Source organism: Ursus arctos, unplaced genomic scaffold (genome assembly GCF_023065955.2).
Source record: "Ursus arctos isolate Adak ecotype North America unplaced genomic scaffold, UrsArc2.0 scaffold_20, whole genome shotgun sequence".
Lineage (NCBI taxonomy): Eukaryota > Metazoa > Chordata > Mammalia > Carnivora > Ursidae > Ursus > Ursus arctos.
Window position 1 is genome coordinate 20356062 of NW_026622875.1, and position 20567 is coordinate 20376628.

The 20567-nt window shown below is 38.9% G+C and overlaps 1 protein-coding gene across 3 annotated transcripts in view; it reads right to left on the reverse strand.

The window, feature by feature from the left end:
• The window catches only part of U2SURP (U2 snRNP associated SURP domain containing), a 61717-nt gene extending 41150 nt beyond the window's left edge, over positions 1-20567 (reverse strand). For 2 of the 3 annotated variants that reach the window (XM_026497197.4, XM_026497198.4), the window contains exons 1-3: positions 11421-12045; positions 2876-2920; positions 1318-1449 (exon numbers count right to left, since the gene is read on the reverse strand). In XM_026497197.4, coding sequence (XP_026352982.1) covers positions 1318-1449; positions 2876-2920; positions 11421-11465 — 222 coding nt within the window. In that variant the 5' untranslated portion in view covers positions 11466-12045. Of the gene's footprint in view, positions 1-1317; positions 1450-2875; positions 2921-11420; positions 12051-20397 lie in introns of those variants that run through there. The other variant, XM_026497199.4, reaches the window with a different exon arrangement.

The window sequence follows — 20567 nt, forward strand, 5'->3', positions numbered from 1 at the left end:
AAAAGAGAGTAGAATCTATTAAATACAACCTAAAATATTAATCTGTAATTGAAATCCGAAGGTTTTGCTCTTGCCTACCAAAGTGAGAAGTTAACCAATTACAAATCAGACTTTATCAATCCCCTGGTTATAAATAGGCTTGCCCCCTGAGAGAAGCAGAATAGAAGAGTAACACTGCTACAAATTATTTTAAAGTTACATTAAAATCACTTTGAAAAAATAAAAGTTTATAATCCAAAAGTCAAAATGAGGTTTCAGGAATAGATTCAAAGTAAATTTTTTTCCCAAAGTAGAAAGAAAAATGTCTGGTCATCATTCAGCTATCTTTGGGTTTAATTTTAGAAGTTTAAACAAATGGTAAAATTACATATAAATTCAATGAAAAACATAATTTTACAAAACAAAATCAAAAGGGCTCAAATTTTATTTATATCCTAAGAGCTAAACTTACACACCAAAAAGAAAAATGATTACGGAAATTATGGAATGTTTACACAAAGAAATATAATCATCCATTAAAAGTTTCACAGAATTTTTGCTACAATTAAAAAAATCAGAACTGAAAAGAGTATTTTAAAATATATTCCTGTAATATGGATCTCAGCAAAGTAAAAATATATTTATGCTTAGAATATTAAACAATAAAAATAGTGTTATCAATGTTAATATTGGCTGCTGTCTTTATTATATTTCCAAATTTAATTTTTATTGATTTATTAATTCCCCAAATTTAATCACAATTGTATGAAATACAATTTTGTATGTATTTTGTATGTATTTTGTATGAGATACAAAATTGTATGAAATAGAAAAAAGTCTAAAAGAGCATGAGAACGCTTTGCAGATACACATCTTTGCAGATACACATCGTAAAGTAGCTTCTTCTCTGGGTTCTCATACTGTCCCAGGCACTACACTAATTAGAGTAAATAGTACTTCCCATGGTGAGGCTATAAGCTCTCTAAGAGCACGAACTGTGTTTTACCCATCTATTTATTTCCAGTGACTGGCATATGGTACTTAGTTCAGTAAATGTTTGGTATAAGGGAAGAACAATAAATCCGACCATTAACCATTTTATATTCAAAACACTCCTTGGTTTTATAAATAAAATTTCAAATTTTAAATGAATCCTATCTCACATACAAACTTTAAAAAATTTCCTTACATGAACCTGAGTTTATCATTAACCCAAATATAAAAAACAATGCTATTTTCAAATAGTACATGATGAAAGAGTAAGTACAAAACCAAAATATTCAACCACCAAAACTGATCAAGGACAGATTAAAATTTCTTATCTTTATCAACACTTACTCTTGAGAGATTCTGATGAGGAGAATCACAAAGGCTTTCACGGGCACTCTCATTCCTATAATTATGTTTTCTTGGGCTCTTAGGTCGTGTCCGACTTGGCATGTCACTATCTGAGGGTCCAGATGCATCCATCTTCAGGAAAAGTAAAACAAGTTTTTAAAATCACATATGTAGTACTAAAACTACAAACAACCCAAATGTCCAACTAGTGACAAATTTCACTATATACTATCAAAATTCTCATCCCTTAATATCACCAATGATTTCAACAGAAAAGTCCTTCAGTACAGGTAAAGTTTTCAATAATTCTAACTTGTACCTGAAAGCTCAAATTTTATATCAGTAACAAATAATTGTTTTCTTTGAAGTAATAGGTCTGTTTCCTTTATTTTTAAGAGAATATCTGCCAAACATCCAAGTCTGATTAACCACAGTTTGCCAGTTGTTCCTTCAGGTAAAAACAGTATTCCATCAAAAAAGGAGTCAGTTTTCATTTCTCAACTTAATCAGACAAGTACCTTTCCTCAAGACAAACATACTTTGAGAAGAGGTAGTGCCTTATGTGTACTTCCCATTTCATCACACAAAACATTAAAAAGACCCATACACAAGGACAAAATTTAATATTAATAATTTTCTGTTTCATCAAGAAGCAATAAATGTTTGCTTCATCAAGAAGATTCTTAAGTGAACCTAGCATATTTTTACTTTTACTGTGCCAGGTGGGGAAGAATACAATGACTACTAATACATTTTGACAACACTGGCTTGATTCATGTTAGATGTCAACAGTTTACCCATCAATTGCCTTTGCACCATTAATGCAAGGGTCAAAACGATGAAAAAGGCAAATGTCTTTGTATTATTATAAAATAGATGAATTCACAAAACCCATGAAAAATTCTCAGTAATCCGCAAGGGTCTGAAAACCATTCTTTGAGCACTGCTATAATGAATGACATGTAAAGGAATGTTTATTGAAGAATTATTCAAAATATCAAAAAGTTCTAAACAACAAGTATATGCCCATCAACAGAGAAATAGCTTTAAAAAATCATGTGTAATTTCTCCTATGGAATATTACAATACCAACAGAAAGACTGTATTAGAGCTCTAACTGTTGACTTGCAGAGATTTCCAAAAGGTATTTCGTGCAGTGAAAAAAGAACAAGTGTGTATAACTCAAATTACAGTCAGTGTACAAGTATACACATCTGTATATGTACAGAACTTTATAAGCACAATAAAAAATAAAGATACATACATACTTGGCTTCTAATATGGTCTGAGGGGGCCAACTTACACAAATAGAACACAAAAAAAAGAGGGCACCTAGCTAAAAACATGAAAGAAAATAAACACATACAATATAATAAAAATATTAAAGAAAAAAGACAAGCGGTGCCTGGCTAGCTCAGTCTGTGGAGTGTGCACCTCTTGATCCGGGGGGATAGGAGTTGGAGCCCCACATTGGGTGTAGAGATTATTTAAATAAATAAATGCTTTAAAAAAAGAAGAAGAAGAAAGAAAAAAGACAAAGATTGCCTTTTATACTCACATGTGCATCTGAAGATCCAGATGAATGAACATCTGATGATCTGGTCTGCAATTAATAAAAAGTCAGTATTTAAATGATCTGAAAATGTATTATGCTAACAAAACAAGTATGTCTCAAGTTATACAGACTTAATCTTCCCAAACTTGTAGCAATTTCTCCTCAGCTAATAAAACCAAAGGAAATCTAGAACTTTTACAAAAAGACTGTGATCCAAAATAAATGTGCAAGTCAATTCTTTAAAATGCAGAATGCATATGTGCCAAAATATGATACAAATGAGTGGGATATATTTGAGACATAAACTTTTTAAACTGTACACTAGAAACATAACCACTATTCTTACAATAGAATTTTAATGCAAAAGCTCTTCCCAAGTCATAAGATACACTGTTTACTGCCACAACACTGACAGAGCAGCAACTTCTTGCTATACAGCAAAGAAACTTGCCCTCCTTCCTCCAACTACCCAGTCACATAAGCAGCAGATTCTAGTAACAAGAAACTCCACACATAAACCCTTAATATAAAAGGTACAAATGCTACTGGAGAAATAGTTCAAGAAAAAGAAAACACTTTCATCAAATCCACTGCTGGCCACCATTTACAACTTGTTTTAAAGGAGGCTGCTTCTATTTCAGCACATCACTACTGCTGACTTGCACAGAAAAAGTTCAGTCATCAAATAATGGCACTTTCCAACAATGTCAACTGTTAAAATTTCATTCTATTTTTTCTTAATTGATCTACAGATCAAGTTACATATGGCATACAATATTTTGTTTTTTCACTATGCAGCAAAGCAGCCAAGCTGCAAGACTATTAACTAAATAACATGTGGTATCTGTCTGAAATTTTTACTTGGAGTCCCAGAATTAAACTCTGTCATTGAGTTGTTTTTATTTTGCAAGGTATTGGGTAGCGAGATTTTACTTACTTTTATGTATAGTCAAATGTTAAAAGTGAAACCAAGAATTTTAACACCACAAATACTAGACCCTAGCTCCAAGTTCTAGATTTCAAATAAAATGCACAAGACGTTGTATTAATTTTTAAGAGAAAACTAAAGATTTTTAAGATATACAAAAGAGCAAACACAGTAAAACTCATTAAGTCTACACAGTATTGCTTTACTTACCTTCTCTAAACTTAAGGCTAAGAACTGCTGGTCCGATTTTCGCACTGAATCAGTCTGTTCCTCTGAACTCCATTGTGCCGGGTCCTAAGCAAAATAAGCTCAAGACCACCAAGCACTGAGCTAGCTACTTTCCATCACTATTCTTTCTATCCATCTTTTCTATCTCTAACTTTTATTGTGTCCTTCCTCATTCACTTTCTTCTCCCATCTAACCTTTCTAAAAAGGCAAGATGGTATGGAAAAAGAAATTTTTTAATATTTAAATTTAATTCTCTGAAACACACTCAGACACAGTTTGTAATGTGCCCATTTGCACACACTTAGAAACTAGAAAATCCAAGACAGTAACTAGTCTTAGAAAAGAAAAATTCAGTCAAGACGCTGAACAGATTGGGGGGAAAAAATCAACTGCTTGCCAATATAATAGTATTAACCTGCTAGGTAACAAAAATGATATCCTAATTACAATAGTCACAAGAAGTGTAAAACATCTAGAAACCAACAAAAGAAATGTACACAACCCGGGGGAAGAAAACACAAACTTTACAGAAGGATTCAGTTATTCAAGTCACCTTCTGAAAAGACTCATCATATTCCTGGATGGGAAAACCCATGAAGACAATGTCAATTATACCCATATTTATCTACAAGTTTAATGCAATTTCATTCAACAGCTCGATACCCCAAAGGAAAATCTTTGCAAGGGGGCATAGGGGTTGTCAAAAATAATTCTAAAGTCCACCCAGAAGAATAATCATGCAAGAGCAGCTAGAACAGTGCTAGCCTTTCTTTCTTTAATCTCCTATGCCACAACATCCAAATCATCATTTCTAGGATTTAAAAATAACAGCATAGCTTACGAAGATGCATCAGCTGATTTCAATTAACCTAAGATGGCACTGGACACATTTACTGCAAACCAGACATTTTCCACCGATTTGCAGCTATAACTACACACCGTTCAGAATGGAACTTCTTTAAGCTTAAGAGTTAGAGAGATGCAAATAGTAGTTAATAAGATTTTTTAAATAACCAACATCTAAAGCTAGTGGTCCAAGTAAACAGTTAATATTAATGCTACTTCCGAAGCTGAACCTCTGCCTCTCCCTCTTCTTAACCTAGACCTGACTATATTATATATGTCTTGGGTTTGGTTTTTATGTTGTTTTTTTTTAACTGAGGAACGACAAATTAATGATGCTTACAGATCTTCTGTAGAGCACAATTCTTCACCCATATGAAAAGACCCAAAAGCAAGAAATGAATGGGCAGAATTAAGAGAAGGTTAAGACAATAAAGAAGCAGACACAAGACAAATTTATCTCAGAATAGAGAAAGCAGATAGTATAGATGTGGTGAAGGATGGCAAGAAAATCCAAAAGAAAAAAGGATAACTCTTATGATTGCTAAAGAGATAAAGGTGAAGCCAACTACACTATACTATATGGCCCTATATGTTGGTGGCTGAGAATAAAAACTTTTTTCAAATTAGCAACCTCGTCACAGGAACATTCATTCCTCCATCACTACCATTCTGCATCATCAGCTTTTTCCCATTACTGACTCCTAAAATGTCTTCCTCTATTCTTGTCCTCTAAAGCATCAACTTACATCTCCACAAGTTTAACAATCTCTTCTGTACTGAGATGACTTCTAATTCTTTATTTTCAACCTTAGTTCCGCTCCTGGGTTCCCATCTGTTCTCAAACTACCTCCTGAACATCTTCACCTGAATGTCTGCCAGCTCCTTAAACTCAATATATTTAAAATTCCTTCCAAACTAGTTTCTCCTATTGACCTTATTTCTGACAATGGATTGTATCTCTCAATCACTCATAATATGGAAGTAGTAAAATGTTTTTAAGAGCACAGATTCTGGAATCAGACTTCCTGGTTTTAGCACTTGCCAGTTTCATAACCTTGGCCCTAGTTCCTTTATCTGTAATGCTGAATAGCACCCTGCCTCATAGTATTGTGAAGGACAAAAACAGGTAAAGCGCTTAGAACAATGCCTAGCACGTAATAACTGCTCAATAAATGTTAGCCAGCAACAGCATTATAACAGGATCATCCTGGACTCCTTTATCCTCTCATAATCACGAGTCAAATTCTGTTCATCCCGCCTCTAATATAACTCTTCTATAGGGACTCTTCTCTTCCTTTCTAAAGACACAATTGTGGTCCAGATCTTCCCTTAATTCAATCATTTACTGGTACTGTGCTTTACATTAGAGATATAAAGTAAAATAAGACATACCTCCTGCCTTAAGAGCTAATAAAAGAGTCAAGTAAAACGGCCACTAGAGCAGAGGGGGCAGGCAGATCTTAATGGGAGTGGGGAAGAAGTTAACAAAGCTTCCCAGAGAAGATCTGAGGTGAGATTTCTGCAACAATCCTCAGTATTTATCAGGAGCACTGCAATAATCTTCCAACTGGTCCTCCTCACTCCCAAATTCTTCCTAAAGTATGCCCCAAGAATTCTATCCTAAAGGATTTTCCTGCCTTAAATTTCCCAAGGCTCTCTAATTTTACTCCGTAGCATTCAAAATCTCCACAATTTATCTCAAACTTATCTTCCATCTCAGCAACTTTTATTCCCTACACAAGCGCTCTATGAACTGACTAAAAGAGATCACTTACCAATCCATTCCCAGATTGACTTTTCCTTTACTTCACCCATCTCTTTTTATATCCCTATCTCTACCCTTCAAACCTCTGCTCATTGTTCAGAACTCAAATTCCTCTATTCTTGAAGCCTTCTTCCCACTCTCCATTTAACCAGCTGTCACTTCTCTCTGAACTTTTAGATACTTCTACTTTGCACTATTATTAGTTGACTTTTTTTCCACTAGACAGCACACTCCCCAGTTTGTATAGCCTCATTTAATGTTTTCTTCCTCAAAGTCAAGCACAAGATCTGTGAAGTGACGGGAAGCCTCAATATACTTGTTGACTTAATCTATTGAACAAATATTTATCCAACAAAATTAAGTTACACTCCGCTGCCAACATACTTTGTTGTCCACTTACTCACAAGTAGCAGCTACCTACCTTTTTTTTTTTTTTAAAGAATTTATTTATTTATTCGACAGAGATAGAGACAGCCAGCGAGAGAGGGAACACAAGCAGGGGGAGTGGGAGAGGAAGAAGCAGGCTCATAGCGAAGGAGCCTGATGTGGGGCTCGATCCCATAACGCCAGGATCACGCCCTAAGCCGAAGGCAGACGCTTAACCGCTGTGCCACCCAGGCGCCCCAGCAGCTACCTACCTTAATACCACTCTCCAAGGCAAACCAAGCGCTACCTCTCAAAAAAACTTTATAGATCACTAAGACACGTACTATGTAAGATAAAGTTAAATAAAAAACCTGAAATGATCTTTAAAGTTATAGTCAAAACACTACTAATACATGAAGAATTCTAAGTACATTTTGAATATCCTGTAGTTAATCTAAACTGAGGAAAGCCTAGTGAAAAAAATCTAACTCCTGAAGACAGACAGCTAACAGTACCAAACAGCCTTGAGTGCTACTGGCAATGGCATCCTGCCTTTTGAAAAGTTATTTCAGCACAATATCTAACACGTGGCTGGTCTGCAATAAAATATTAAAACTACTTAAAAATTGTATAAGAGGCAAGTTATTTATAACATTAATGTTTTCAAGTTTAATATCCTGTACCCAAGTTTTTATTTTTATTTTTAAAAAATGATGATCTTTGTGAAAAAGTGGTAGAGAGGCAGCAGTCTTCAACTTGCACACCAAATGAACCCCTCTTTCATATGCCACTAAGGCAAATGAGAATATTCCATAGGTTTACTTTCCAGGAAGAAAAAAGCTTCAGGAATAAAAATCAAAAGAAAATAAAAACTAGACTTTCAGAAAACAATCAATCTAGCAAAATGGGAATTTTTAAAAACCATATCAATAGTCATATTCAAGCACCAGTGCTGCAAATACTCAAGTTGCTAAAAGAGTACCGATCAAGAAAACAGAAGTTCATAACTTCACTCTCCATCCAAAAAGGACAACCTTCCACCCATAAAACTATACACCTTATATTTTAAGATAAAGTTACAATCATACCATAACAAACTTTCACTCTAAAACTAGCAAACCATGAAGAACCTAATTTTCAAGATTTGTGTTTTGTTTACAGTATTTTACCATAGTTAAATCTTAGGTATCTTCAGGTACCATCAAAAGAATGTACACAAGCAGTAATAAATACCTAAGGATCACAAGCCTTGAATCAAACCTCATTTTACTTATTTCTTAGGAGTGAAATACTTTGTTAATCAGCAATCAAAGCAGTTCCCTAACCAATTCAGCACTAAATGTCCAAGGAAGCCCAGCAACATCCTCTACCTGTTCATTTACCTAACCCAATTTTTGACAATATGGCAAAAAAGAAACACTGTCACAGAGGGAAATAACAGGGCACATAATTCCATTATATTAGCAGTATAACCCACACAGGAAATATAGAAGGAAAGAAAATACTGCATTCTCTTTACATCCTCATTTTGCTGTGCCAGCAAACAAAATTCTTAAAATCAAAATAAACTACTCTTTATAAAATTAAATTCTAAGGAAATATGTTTAACAAATTTCTAAGGGAACAGTTATTATCTCTCTTCCCAAAATCAAAGCTACAACACAGTACCAACAGCCCTCTCCCATTCTAAAGCAATATTTTCATTTGGTAATAAACAAATAAATGCATAGAAAATAATTACAATTAAGACACATCAAATAATTTTGCCATTGTCAGTGAAGAAATCCTGAATGTTGAACATTTTATTTCTAATTTATTTTTATTGAAGTACAATTGACACACAAAATTATATTCGTTTCAGATATACATGATTTAGTATCTGTATGTATTGCGAAATGATCACCACAGTAAGCCTAGTTAACATATTTCACCATGCAGAAATTTTTTTTCCTGTGATGAGAGCTTTCAAGATCAACTCTCTTAGCAACTTTCAAATACACAATACAGTATTATTAACTAGAGCTACCATGCTGTACATTACATTCCCTTGTACATTTTTAAATTACATTTTCCTCAATGTGTAGAAATATGACTAACAAGCATCCCAACCTATATCAATGGGAATTTAACTACCTAAGAATGAGCATGAAACAAAAGAATCTGTTCATTCCATCTGTATTGTAGAATGCGTCACTCATCTGATCTCCCAGAAGAAAGAAAATCAAACCAGAGATCAAAGGCTAGAAATTCAAAATACTGTAGTATTAGCCAAAAATATGTGATACTCTCTCCAATAAATTCTGGACTTGTGTGAGAAATAGAAAGCAGCAATGTGGGCAGTCATTATACAATAGCTGACAACTTAAGAGTCTAAACCTTAGGGTTAGAATTTATCCAACATTTTGGAAAGTAAGTACTTTATAATTCCTCTAAGAACAGAAAGGAGAGGGTAAAAGGAACTAAGATTTATTATGTACTTTATAGACATTAATTCATTTAGTCCTTACATCAACCCTGTAAAAAAGAGATTACATCCATATTACAAATGAGAAAACTGAGGCCAGAGAGTTTAAGCAATTTGCCTTATTATCACAAATATATTCAATTTCCAATTCAGAATTTGAATCCAAATGTCTTTTGCTTGTTATCAAAATCCATAATCTTTAACTGCATCATGCAGCCCTCCATATTAATGAAGAAAATTACATCAATATCATTTGAATCCTGGGAAACTGATTCCTTTTACAGGCATTCCTAAGGAATCTCTTAATAGCATGAAATGATGATAATCTAAAGCAATATATAAATTGAAAAGATTACTGGAAGATCCAACAATTTACTTATAGGAACAGCCACATACTCACAACCATGAGAAATACTATTTTAGAAGGAAGCCTTAACATATACATTAGAATGTTTTCAATGTATCCAAGGCGTCAAGTAGGAGATACTTAAAATATTATTTTGAAAGAAACTAAAATTGTGAAGCTTATGTGCGAATTATTACGGGTGTAGTGGCTTTAGCAATAGTTCCCTAACAGTAGCAAGCAGGGCTGTTTTTGTCCATCTGTTGAGGAAGTGGCCCGAGTGATGTACCCAACTATTCCGCTCCACACCGACGGGAAACATACGGGGAGGGAAGAAACTGACAAGGAGTAAAGTAGGGTGTAAAACAGCCAAAACTGGCCCTCTACTATAATTTCTACAAAATTAAAGGATGAGGGGTAAAGACATTACTAATTACAAACTAATTATGAACATCATTCACAAAATGTCATAAAGACTATGATTTATTAGACACTGATAAAGCAAGTATAAAATGGGTTGTTTCTCAGAACAAACTAAACGCAGGACTCGCCCCTTCCACCGTAAACTTCACTTCCTAATAACTGATTTATAATCCTACACGCTCTGCCAGATATAACAGTTCCTAGAACCTTTAAGTGTTACACAACTTCAAAAAGCTTAGTAACTACTTTGGGCAGTACCTATTACTTTTAATATCGTGTTCGAGATGAGAAACTCAAAGTAAAAAACGATTACATGACCGGCCCAAGATGGCAACTAAGACCTGATGCTAACCACCACCTAACTACTGTTAAACTACTTCTACAGCTCAATGGTTTCACAATACATGCACACGGTTCCCTGTTAACTCAAAATCAATTTAACAATCCTGAGTGGCTTCCAAGTCTTTGGAAATTCTCCCTTCGATGGAACACACAACATGGAGATGCAGGAGACCCCGAGTCCTTGAAAACGAACCCTCAAAAAAAAGGTGCTCATTTTATACTTCCTCTTAAGTGAGATAAGACCACGTGTGGAGCGTAGCATTAACCTTGGCGATGCAGCTCTGCAAAGGAGAGCTACTCCCGCCTCTGCACTTCCCACCCCGCGTCCCTCCACCATTGGTCCTCCCCTCACAACTTGCAGCCCTAGATGTTATTTATTCCCGGGAGGGCAAGAGAGAATCTGAGGGACACCGGATGCGTGTGAGATCTAAAACCAAAGAACCGAGAAAAGAGAGGCAAACACTTAAGCACCGGGAAGCGATTCCCGCCTCTCCCAGGTGCTGTCCGGCGGCCTTAGAGATCAACACACAGGAATACAGGGGCGCGTTTTCAGGCTTCAAACCTCAATCTAAATCGCTGACTTCACTCCAATGCCAAACGCAGGCCGAACTACTCACGCCACCCACCCTGGGCCCGCCAGTCTCGAGCCGAATCCAGGCTGGGACTAAGGGGAGATACCAGGCCTCTCAACCTGCGCACCACAGTGCGTCGGGGCCCGGGCCTACGGTCGTGACCAGAACATGGAATCCCACCCCAACCTCCTCCCGCTGGCCAGAAGCGTCGATAGGCCCCCAGATGGCAGTGATAAACTCACTGACTTATGAAGTCCTCTAAGAAATTACCTTCGAACTGGCCTTCTGAGATCCGCCTGGCGTTTTGTCCGCCATCTTGAGCTTTGCCCCTCCTTCGGCGGCCGCAGCAGCACGGGCGAGTCGAGCGCCGAAAGAGTGGATCTCAGCGGAGCCCGCCAGAGGAGCCTGCAAGACCGAATAGTCGACTGCCGAGATAGGGAATTCGGGCAGAGCTGTGTCACATGACTTCCGGTGGCAGTAATTTCCCCGGTCCAGACCACTCTGCTGGCTTTCGTGGGTGTTTCGGTTGCTCTTCGTACATGTGGGTTCGGAAATTTGGAGAATCTTCTTGTCCTGACTTTCAGGGCCGGCTGATATTTCACTTTTTTCTCAGCGCCCGCCCTTGATAGGTGCGAGCCCGTTGAATTTCCTGGGTGAGGAAGGAACGGCTCCTTGAAGATACAGACCTGTCCGCCTGGGAGCTGACTGGGGGGTCCCCCGCTCCATGGCCAAAGACGCTGTTTGCGCCAGCCCCGGAGCTTACACCATAGTGCGAAAGACAAACTTGCAATTTGCTCAAGTTACTTTCAGATAGAACGGTGCCGGCGGAGTGGAAAAAAGGAGCGTTTGACCCAACCTGAGAATCCGGCAGTGGCGTCATCCGATAGACTCTTAGGTTATCTACAAAATGGGTACATGCAGAGAGGGAGAATGAGAGAAAATCATAGACAGTATCCTAAATGTAGTATACATGTAAGATGTGTGCCATTTAAAATTACGTTTCGTGGTTTAGTGTTTTCATTTTTAATCACATAAACGGAGGGGAGCACCATAAACTTTTCTGTACATAGTACCTTTTTAAAGTTCTTAATAGGATCTGTATTCAAAGAAGGAAAACTTGGGGTGCCTAGATAACTCTGGGTTAAGCGCATCTGACTTTTGATCTCAGCATAGGTCTTGATCTCACGGTTGTGAGTTCAAGCCCGGAGTTGGGCTCCACATTGGGCATGAAGCCTACTTTAAAAACAAAAAGGGTGGGGGGGGAAGACTTGCTTGAGACGATCATGCCTGAACTGAGCCAGGCAAGGGAAATGGAAAGGGCATTCCAGGTGGAGTAGTTGAAATAAAACCCTGGTGACATGAATCAGTACAGCTTATTGTAGAGTCACCATAAGCAGTCAAGTTTTATTAGAAGAGGTATAGAGAGGGTCATGGCTGGAGAGATGGGTGGGAGCAAGTTCACCTAGGGCCCTGAAGTGAGCAGGGTGCTTAGGAGTTAGAATTCTAGTCTGAGATGAAAAGTGGCCTTCAGCAGGGCTGTGATGTCAATCAGACTTCAGATTTTAAAAGAGTGCCCTCAGGGCTGCAGGAGGGGAAGAAGGATTCATCACTTTCTCTCCCTAATTCATTTATTCAAAATATTTTGAGCCCATTTTGTGTATAAAATCCTGTCCAAAGTGTTGAGGGGTCCACAGAGACAAATAAAAATCACCGTCTTCCTATGACTTAAAACTTAATGAAGAATGGGGAAAAGTAACAGCAGAATGAAATTGATGCTTCAAGGAGAGATCAAAGTGGTGGAAACCCTGAAAGAAGTAATTCTGAGAGTAAGGGTTGGGTAGGGAGATGGGGAGGTTTCACAGAGAAGGGAGCAACTGAGCCAACTCTGAAGAAGTAAAATTTTGTCTGCTGGTCGGTGTTGGGAGGAGAGGGAAGGGAGGTTGGGGTGGCCATGAAGGAAGCACTAATTACAGAATCTGACTCAAGGCAGGCCCTCAGTAAAGGTTAACAGTCATATGTGCCTGGCACTGAGGAATCTGCAGATTAGGGCTTCTGTTCTGTGTGAGCAGATGGGGATGGAAGAACAGAAAACAAATAAGCAAATAAGATGATCAGAAAGTGACAAGGACTATGCATTGAAATTAAAATTGAATGATGCTTCACAATCTCCAGTACAAATGAATTTATTTCCAATCTGAGGTTTTATCACACTTTTTCTTTTTTTTTTTTTTAAAGATTTTATTTATTTATTCGACAGAGATAGAGACAGCCAGTGAGAGAGGGAACACAAGCAGGGGGAGTGGGAGAGGAAGAAGCAGGCTCCCAGCGGAGGAGCCTGATGTGGGGCTCGATCCCAGAACGCTGGGATCACACCCTGAGCCGAAGGCAGACACTTAACCGCTGTGCCACCCAGGCGCCCCTATCACACTTTTTCAATTCTGGGCTGCTTCTCCCACCCTCATCCTGGTCTCTAACTGAAAAACTAATCAATTTTACGCTGTTACTGAAGATGTCACTTCCTCCAGTAAGGGTTACAGACCTCTCTCCCCCACCAAGCCTAAGATAAGAGACTCTGCTTCTGTTTCCATAGGAACCTAATACTTTCCCACTCAAAATGCTCATCACATTAGACCTTAATTGTTTACAATGTAGGGTTAAAGTGAAATCATCAGCTGAGATGAAGGAAGAAGGTGTAAGACTGGCTGTGCCTAGTCATGTCCCGGCAATGCTGCAGGCTGATTTTGTGTATAAAGTGAATAAATGCATGCTTTTCATTCAAATCCCCAAAGTTCTACTTCTCACAGAAACAATTTTTGCCAAATGTTTATCCCTAAGGAGTTAGAAATAAAGGAACATAGACTTCTTCCTTCTCTTCTTTTTCATAAAGTCCTAAAGAAAGCCAGACAAATGTGGCCTGACAAGAAGTAATACACAGGCCTTTATTAAGGCCTAATTAAGTACACTTTAAAAAACTCACGATCACGGTTATAAGCAAAGTTCTCCTCAACACATATATGTCACAAAATCTTATCCCTATTACTCAAACCACAAATTAAGGAGGATGACATAGCATGAATCATCCAAATGGAATATTACAGAATCTGAAAATTTTAATTAGATTCACAATTACTATTGCCAAGGGACTACACATAAATAGTAATTCTACAATTAGTATTACTTTTTTACAATCACACTAAAACCATGCTATTTGTCTCCTAATGTGTTGGTTCTCTAGTCCCTGTCATCTGTTTTAAAGGGCTCTCCCTGCAGCCACGTTCAACGGAGATTGCAAAGTAGTGCCAGATGCAATCCCCAGAGGTGTTTTGTTTGGTTCAACCCGGGAGGTTTTTGTTCTTTGAAATCTGAGCTAGCATTTTAAAATTGGGACATTTTCTGTTTTTATACTCAGGGTTTTCACTGTTTCTTGAAAAATGGGAAAGTCTGGCAATAACTCAGTGGAGGTGAGCCACTGCAACTTTTGGGAAGGGAGCTGTGCACTCCAGTTCACCGGACTGTCACCACACACGTGGTGGACAAGATGCTCCACACCTGGCCTGCTTGTAGGCATTTGAGTTTTCTACTTCCTGGGTACAATTTAAGTCTTACTAGTGGTGATGAACACAAAACATTCAACAATCAGTCCCCCAGCACCAATAAGAACGACTTATCCATTAGGCACAGAAGGCTCAGTGCCCAGGACCCACATTACTTTTACGGACCTCCCAAATGTTAGATTTCTTTTAAAATAAGAGGGGGAGAAAGGGTGGATTGGAGAGGCTGAAACAAAAGCAACATTTAACAATACACACAATGAAAGAGAGAGACCTTACAAATGATTGCCCCAAAGCCAAAATCTCCTGCAGTGTGCCAATGGACTGTTCCTACTTGGTGGCACATTCATTCTACAGAACCCTTATTTTTTTAATTTATTTTTTGACAGAGATAGCCAGCGAGAGAGGGAACACAAGCAGGGGCAGTGGGAGAGAAAGAAGCAGGCTCATAATGGAGGAGCCTGATGTGGGGCTCGATCCCATAACGCTGGGATCACGCCCAAAGCCAAAGGCAGACGCTTAACCGCTGTGCCACCCAGGCGCCCCTCTACAGAACCTTTAAAGCAGCTTCTCCCTGCTCTCTAGACTTCAGGATAGAGGCTGGTGAAAGCACAATCCCATCCATTTGTTTATTTGGCAGTTAATGACTTTCTAGCATGTGCCAGTGATGAAGAATAGTTGGAAGGCAGGAAGGCAGGGACAACGGGCCCCTACTCTAAGAAAAAACCACCCTTAAAAGGATTTTACACCACCCTGGAAGGAGTCCTCCACCCTTTCCCGTGTGATAGATAGATGACAAAAACCTGATTGGATGACAGGCGCAGGGAGGGTTAATCAGATTAAAACAGCAGCGACAACAAGCCCATAAAACCCCCCAGATTTAGAAACTCTGTTGGCAACCCTCTTGGGTCCCCTTCCTCCTTAGGAGCTTTGTATTATCACTTTGGTATCGCTCGATAAACTTTGCTTTGCTGCCCACCACTGTGTCTTGTCTACCTCTTCATTCTTCAAAGCAGCGTGACCAAGAACCACCAGCACTAACAGCGAAAAAAATCCTGTAACACCCAGCTCTGAAAAAAAGAAGATAAAGAGGGAGAGAGAAACAGCTAAAAATCAGACTTAGCTCTTCGGCTGAGAGAAATCCCAGCTGCTTCTAGGAATAGTCAGGGATCAGCCTTCAAGAAGGGTATGTTCTGTGTGAAATTAAAGATTCTTTCTGATAAACTTGATTGCCTGCTCACCCCACAATGCTAGCCTGACAGGATTTCAGTGGCAATAGCAGCTTCTCCATTTTCTCCCCTCCCCTACCAAAAAAACTATTACCCGACTTGCTTATTGATGATGTCTAGAATTCCTTTGACAATAGTAATTAGCAGAAGCTTTTTTTTTTTTAGTTAAAAATGCCTGGGAAGTAAAATATATGTAAAAATGGTGTCAACAAGCATAGAGCCCAAGAATGGGCTGGTGACATGTTGAAGGTAATAAAAATTGCTATTTTAGCTATGATCCTGGTGAGAAGATTACCAGGAGCATGCCACCATGAAACAATTATTTTATCAATGAGATAAAACTTAAGATGGTCTAGATGGGGTATTCTGGAAATAGTGTTCCTACGTGAGTGAGTATGTGTGTAGGTGTGTGCATGTGTGTTTGTGGCAAAGGTGTATGTACTAAAGGACTCATGGCAAGTCAAGACAACTAGCAAAGGGCAACATCTCCTAGGGAGCCCTTACTGGCCATGACCTGGCAGTCCAAAGGTGGGCTTGGCTTAGATCAACAAGAGATCAGGCCTCAACTTGTGACCTGCTTTCTGCCAGTGGGGAGGCTGCACATCCTCATGAAGACTGAAATTCTTAAGATAAGACCACGTAATATAAAGGCAAAGTGAAGAATGAACTTATGAAGAGGAAATGAAACGACTATTTCCCTTATCAATTTCACTTGGTTGCCAATAACGAAAGTCCAAGTGTAGTGGTCTTAAACACATAAGGCAGGAGCACGGGTGGCTCAGTCGGTTGAGTGCCTGCCTTGGGCTCAGGTCGTAATCCCAGGGCCCTGGGATCCAGTCCTACATCGGGCTCCCAGCTCCAAGGGGAGTCTGCTTCTCCCTCTGTCCCTCCCCACAATCATTCTCTCATTCTCTCTCTCTCTCAAATAAGTAAATAAAATCTTTTAAAAAACTAAACACATAAGGCTTTATTTTGACCTTGTTATCATGGTAAGTCTATCAAAAAATATAACACACCTTTCTTCTTTTTCAAGTTGTGTTCTGTTTCCTTCACATTGACTTTGCCTATGTCTTATTTTATTCTTATTTATTTTAGGTTTTCTGTTGTTACTGTAAATAGATTGTTTTTCTACTATTTATATATGTCCTAAGTAATTGCTGTTTATATATTGATTACTATACATTAATGTTGTGTCCAGCCACTTTGCTGAATTCCTTTATAATTTGTATAGTTTTTCCATTTTTTCCTCTTAGCCTTTCAGGTACACAGTCATGTCATTTACAAATAATTGCAAATTTACCTCCTCCTGTCCCTTTCTCCACCCCCCCCATCTTTTGTTTTTCTCTTGTGTAATAACAGCCAGACCTCCGGAATAACATTAGGTAAGAGTGGTACTAATGCATGTCCTTGTCTTGTTGCTGACTTTAATAAGAATGCTTTTAGTGTTCTTATCAGGATAAGGCTGACTTTTGGGTTCTGAGTTGAATTATATATTTATTTTCTAGCTACCCATGAAACTGAAAATACATAATTTAAAACTCTCGTAGAAAAGTTGGAGACTCTGAGGATATGCCAAAGAATGCCGATGGTCAGACAAGATGGTTAGAGAAACACGGGCTTGTGTCAAGAAAAACCAGGACATCTCAGTGACTTGGGAAAATAAAGGAACAAAGTAGAAATGCCCTGCTCTCTGTACCAGGGAGAATGGGAAGCAAGGAGGGCAAATGTGAGGGAGGACATGTAGAAATCTATGTTAGCTTCCTGTTGCTGACATAACAAATTACCACAAAGTCAGTGGCTTATAGCAACGCAGATGTATTATCTTATAGTTCTGGAGGTTGGAGTCTCAAATGTGCCAGCAGGCCTGTGTTCATTTGGAGGCTCCAGAGGAGAGTCCTTTTCCTTGCTTTTTCCCACTTCTAGAGTTCACCTACATTCCCTGATTCGTGGCCTCCTTCTCCATCTGCAGTCAGCAGTACAGTACCTTCTCTCCTCTCTGACCTCCTTACATCTTCTCTCTGACTCTAATTCTACTGCCTCCCTCTTACAAGGCCCCTTGTGACTACCCTGGGCCCACCATGACAATCCAGGATAATCTCCCCATCTCGAGAGCCTTAACTGAGTCTTGTCCCAAGTCCGCTTGCCATGTAAGTTAACATATTTGCAGGTTTGGGGGACTAGGATGTGGACATCTTTGGAGGGCTACTGTTCAGTCCATCACAGAATCTAGATAAACTTTCTGCTTCTGTATTTTGTCGCTGGTTGGAAGGCACAGTTTTGATTCCATCAGAAAACTGACATGGGAAATGGTCCTAATAAATATGGTCATGCCGAACCAATTGAGTTCTGAAACCGGTATTGGGGAATTCAGTGGCTGTGGTTCCAGTGAAGAAGGAATGAGACAGCTCCCTATTGCCAAAGACTTACAGGGCATAAAGGAGACAGTAAGAGTGTCATCAGTGAAGACTGAAATTTTAGTCTCATTTATTTACTGCTGTATCTGCCTAGAACAGAGTAAGCGCCAAGCAGGTACTCGGCAAGTATTAGTTAATGGATGAAATCTATATCAGAGGCAGTGTAGGGGAGCCCAGAAGACTGGCACTGCAGAAGAGGAGAAGGAAGACCTCATGAAGGATGCTATTGAACTTTTGGGCATGTCCATCTCAATCTCAAGACTTCACCTCTGGGGCGAACTCCCAGGAGTTAACTAGAAGCTGCTCGGAGAGCAGAACGAGGACCTTACAAAATGTTGTCTCCTTTTCAGAAAGTGCACGTTTTTCTATTTGGGCAGGTTTACACGTCTCCCTTCATGTCCCAGTTTTGAAATAATGCAACTCTCCTCTTATCTCCAAAGAAAAAACAGTTTTCAAGAATTGCATGATTTCTACACAGGCAGGCTCAACGGACTGCAAGCGTCTTTTACTGTTGGCCACCTGGCGGCGCTGCAGCAGCTGGTAAACAGGAACACCCACTGTCCTTTGTAGGGTATCCCGTGAGCACACACAGAACCTCTGTGATGTTGGTGCCCTTGTCACATTTGTTGCTACAAAGAAAAATCTTTCTAATATCCTGTGGCTGTCCACCAAGCTTTCGTTGAGCAATTGTGCTAGTGCTGTTGCTAAAAAGAATGTGCTAAAAAATCATTTAGGAGGGGAAGTTAAATGTGATAAAAAATCATGAAATACTGTGTTGTTTATTTAGGAGAGAACAGTCCACTAAATATTAGAGATAACAAAAATAGTAGAGACAACATTAGAGAGAATATCTTTACAGTCAGGCTTGCTCTGTTTCTCTAGGAAGGTAGGGACAGGGCTGAATCCCAGTACCTATATCCGTGCCCAGCACACAGTGGGTAAACAATATATATTTGTTGAATAAATAATAAATAAACATGGAAGATCACCTATAAGCCACCTGATAGCTCCCAACCACATATCTATCCTCTCAGTTCTACCCCTACATAGAGACCAACAAAAAGTTCCTGAAACCAAATTCCAAAATCATAGCAGTAAGTTTCCAAATAGTTCAGCTCAGGTTAGCTGCTCATTTTTGGTCTAATCAACTGTGCCAAGGAAAATAGTGCCACATAGTACAAATGGCTCCCACAGGCTTACCATGGATGAATGAAGATTTTGGGGAGGCAGATGTGTGAGGCACATAACAACAGATTTCTGTTCTCAACTCAATGTACAAAGTAATTTTTAACTTCTAGAACTATTTAACAATGGAAAAATCTACCTTAATGAAATAAGCATTACTCTGTGAAAATACAAAGACAGAAACTGATGGTAGAAAGGACGAGGAGTTGGAGGAGAATTATATCTGGGCTCTAAGACTTCTTAGACCACAACATTCTCAGTCTTTCTAATGCTTGAAACATCAGTAGAAAAGACAAAAATGACCAAAGCTGTAAAGCTGCCAAAGTAAGTAATTATTTAGTGTATACTTGGTTTGATAGTTACTAGTGTCAGATCCTAGATGAAGTTTGAATCTGATAAGCTAACTGTTGAGTGCTTTTAGAAATCCACACAACCTTAGAGGAGGACACTATCTAAGATTGTAGTGACAGGAGCCAGAACAGATTATCAGGGACACTGAGACATAAACCAGGAGTCCCTGCCCTTTTTGTATAATATAGTAGGAAAATACCCTGGTAAATCCAGATCAAATTAAACAAATGCCAGAGCCTTGTTCCATTTTCATTTGATAAAAATCAGTGACTCCAATTTGTCCTGTTCATTAGACTTCGGTTTTTAGTTTTTCTTCCATGATTTCTCTTTTCCTTTTTCATTAAAACTTGTGGGGGAAAAATTCCTCAAGGAGCTGTGGAGACGTAGACAATTCTCATACTTTGGGGTTGGAACATAAATTGGTACAACCTCACTTGAATGGCAATTTGGCCATTCAAAATTACCATATGAAGTGCACATACCCTTTGACCCAGCAATCCCACTTGTAAGAATTTACCTTCCACTGGGGCGCGTGGGTGGCACAGCGGTTGAGCGTCTGCCTTCGGCTCAGGGCGTGATCCCGGCGTTATGGGATCGAGCCCCACATCAGGCCCTCCGCTATGAGCCTGCTTCTTCCTCTCCCACTCCCCCTGCTTGTGTTCCCTCTCTCGCTGGCTGTCTCTATCT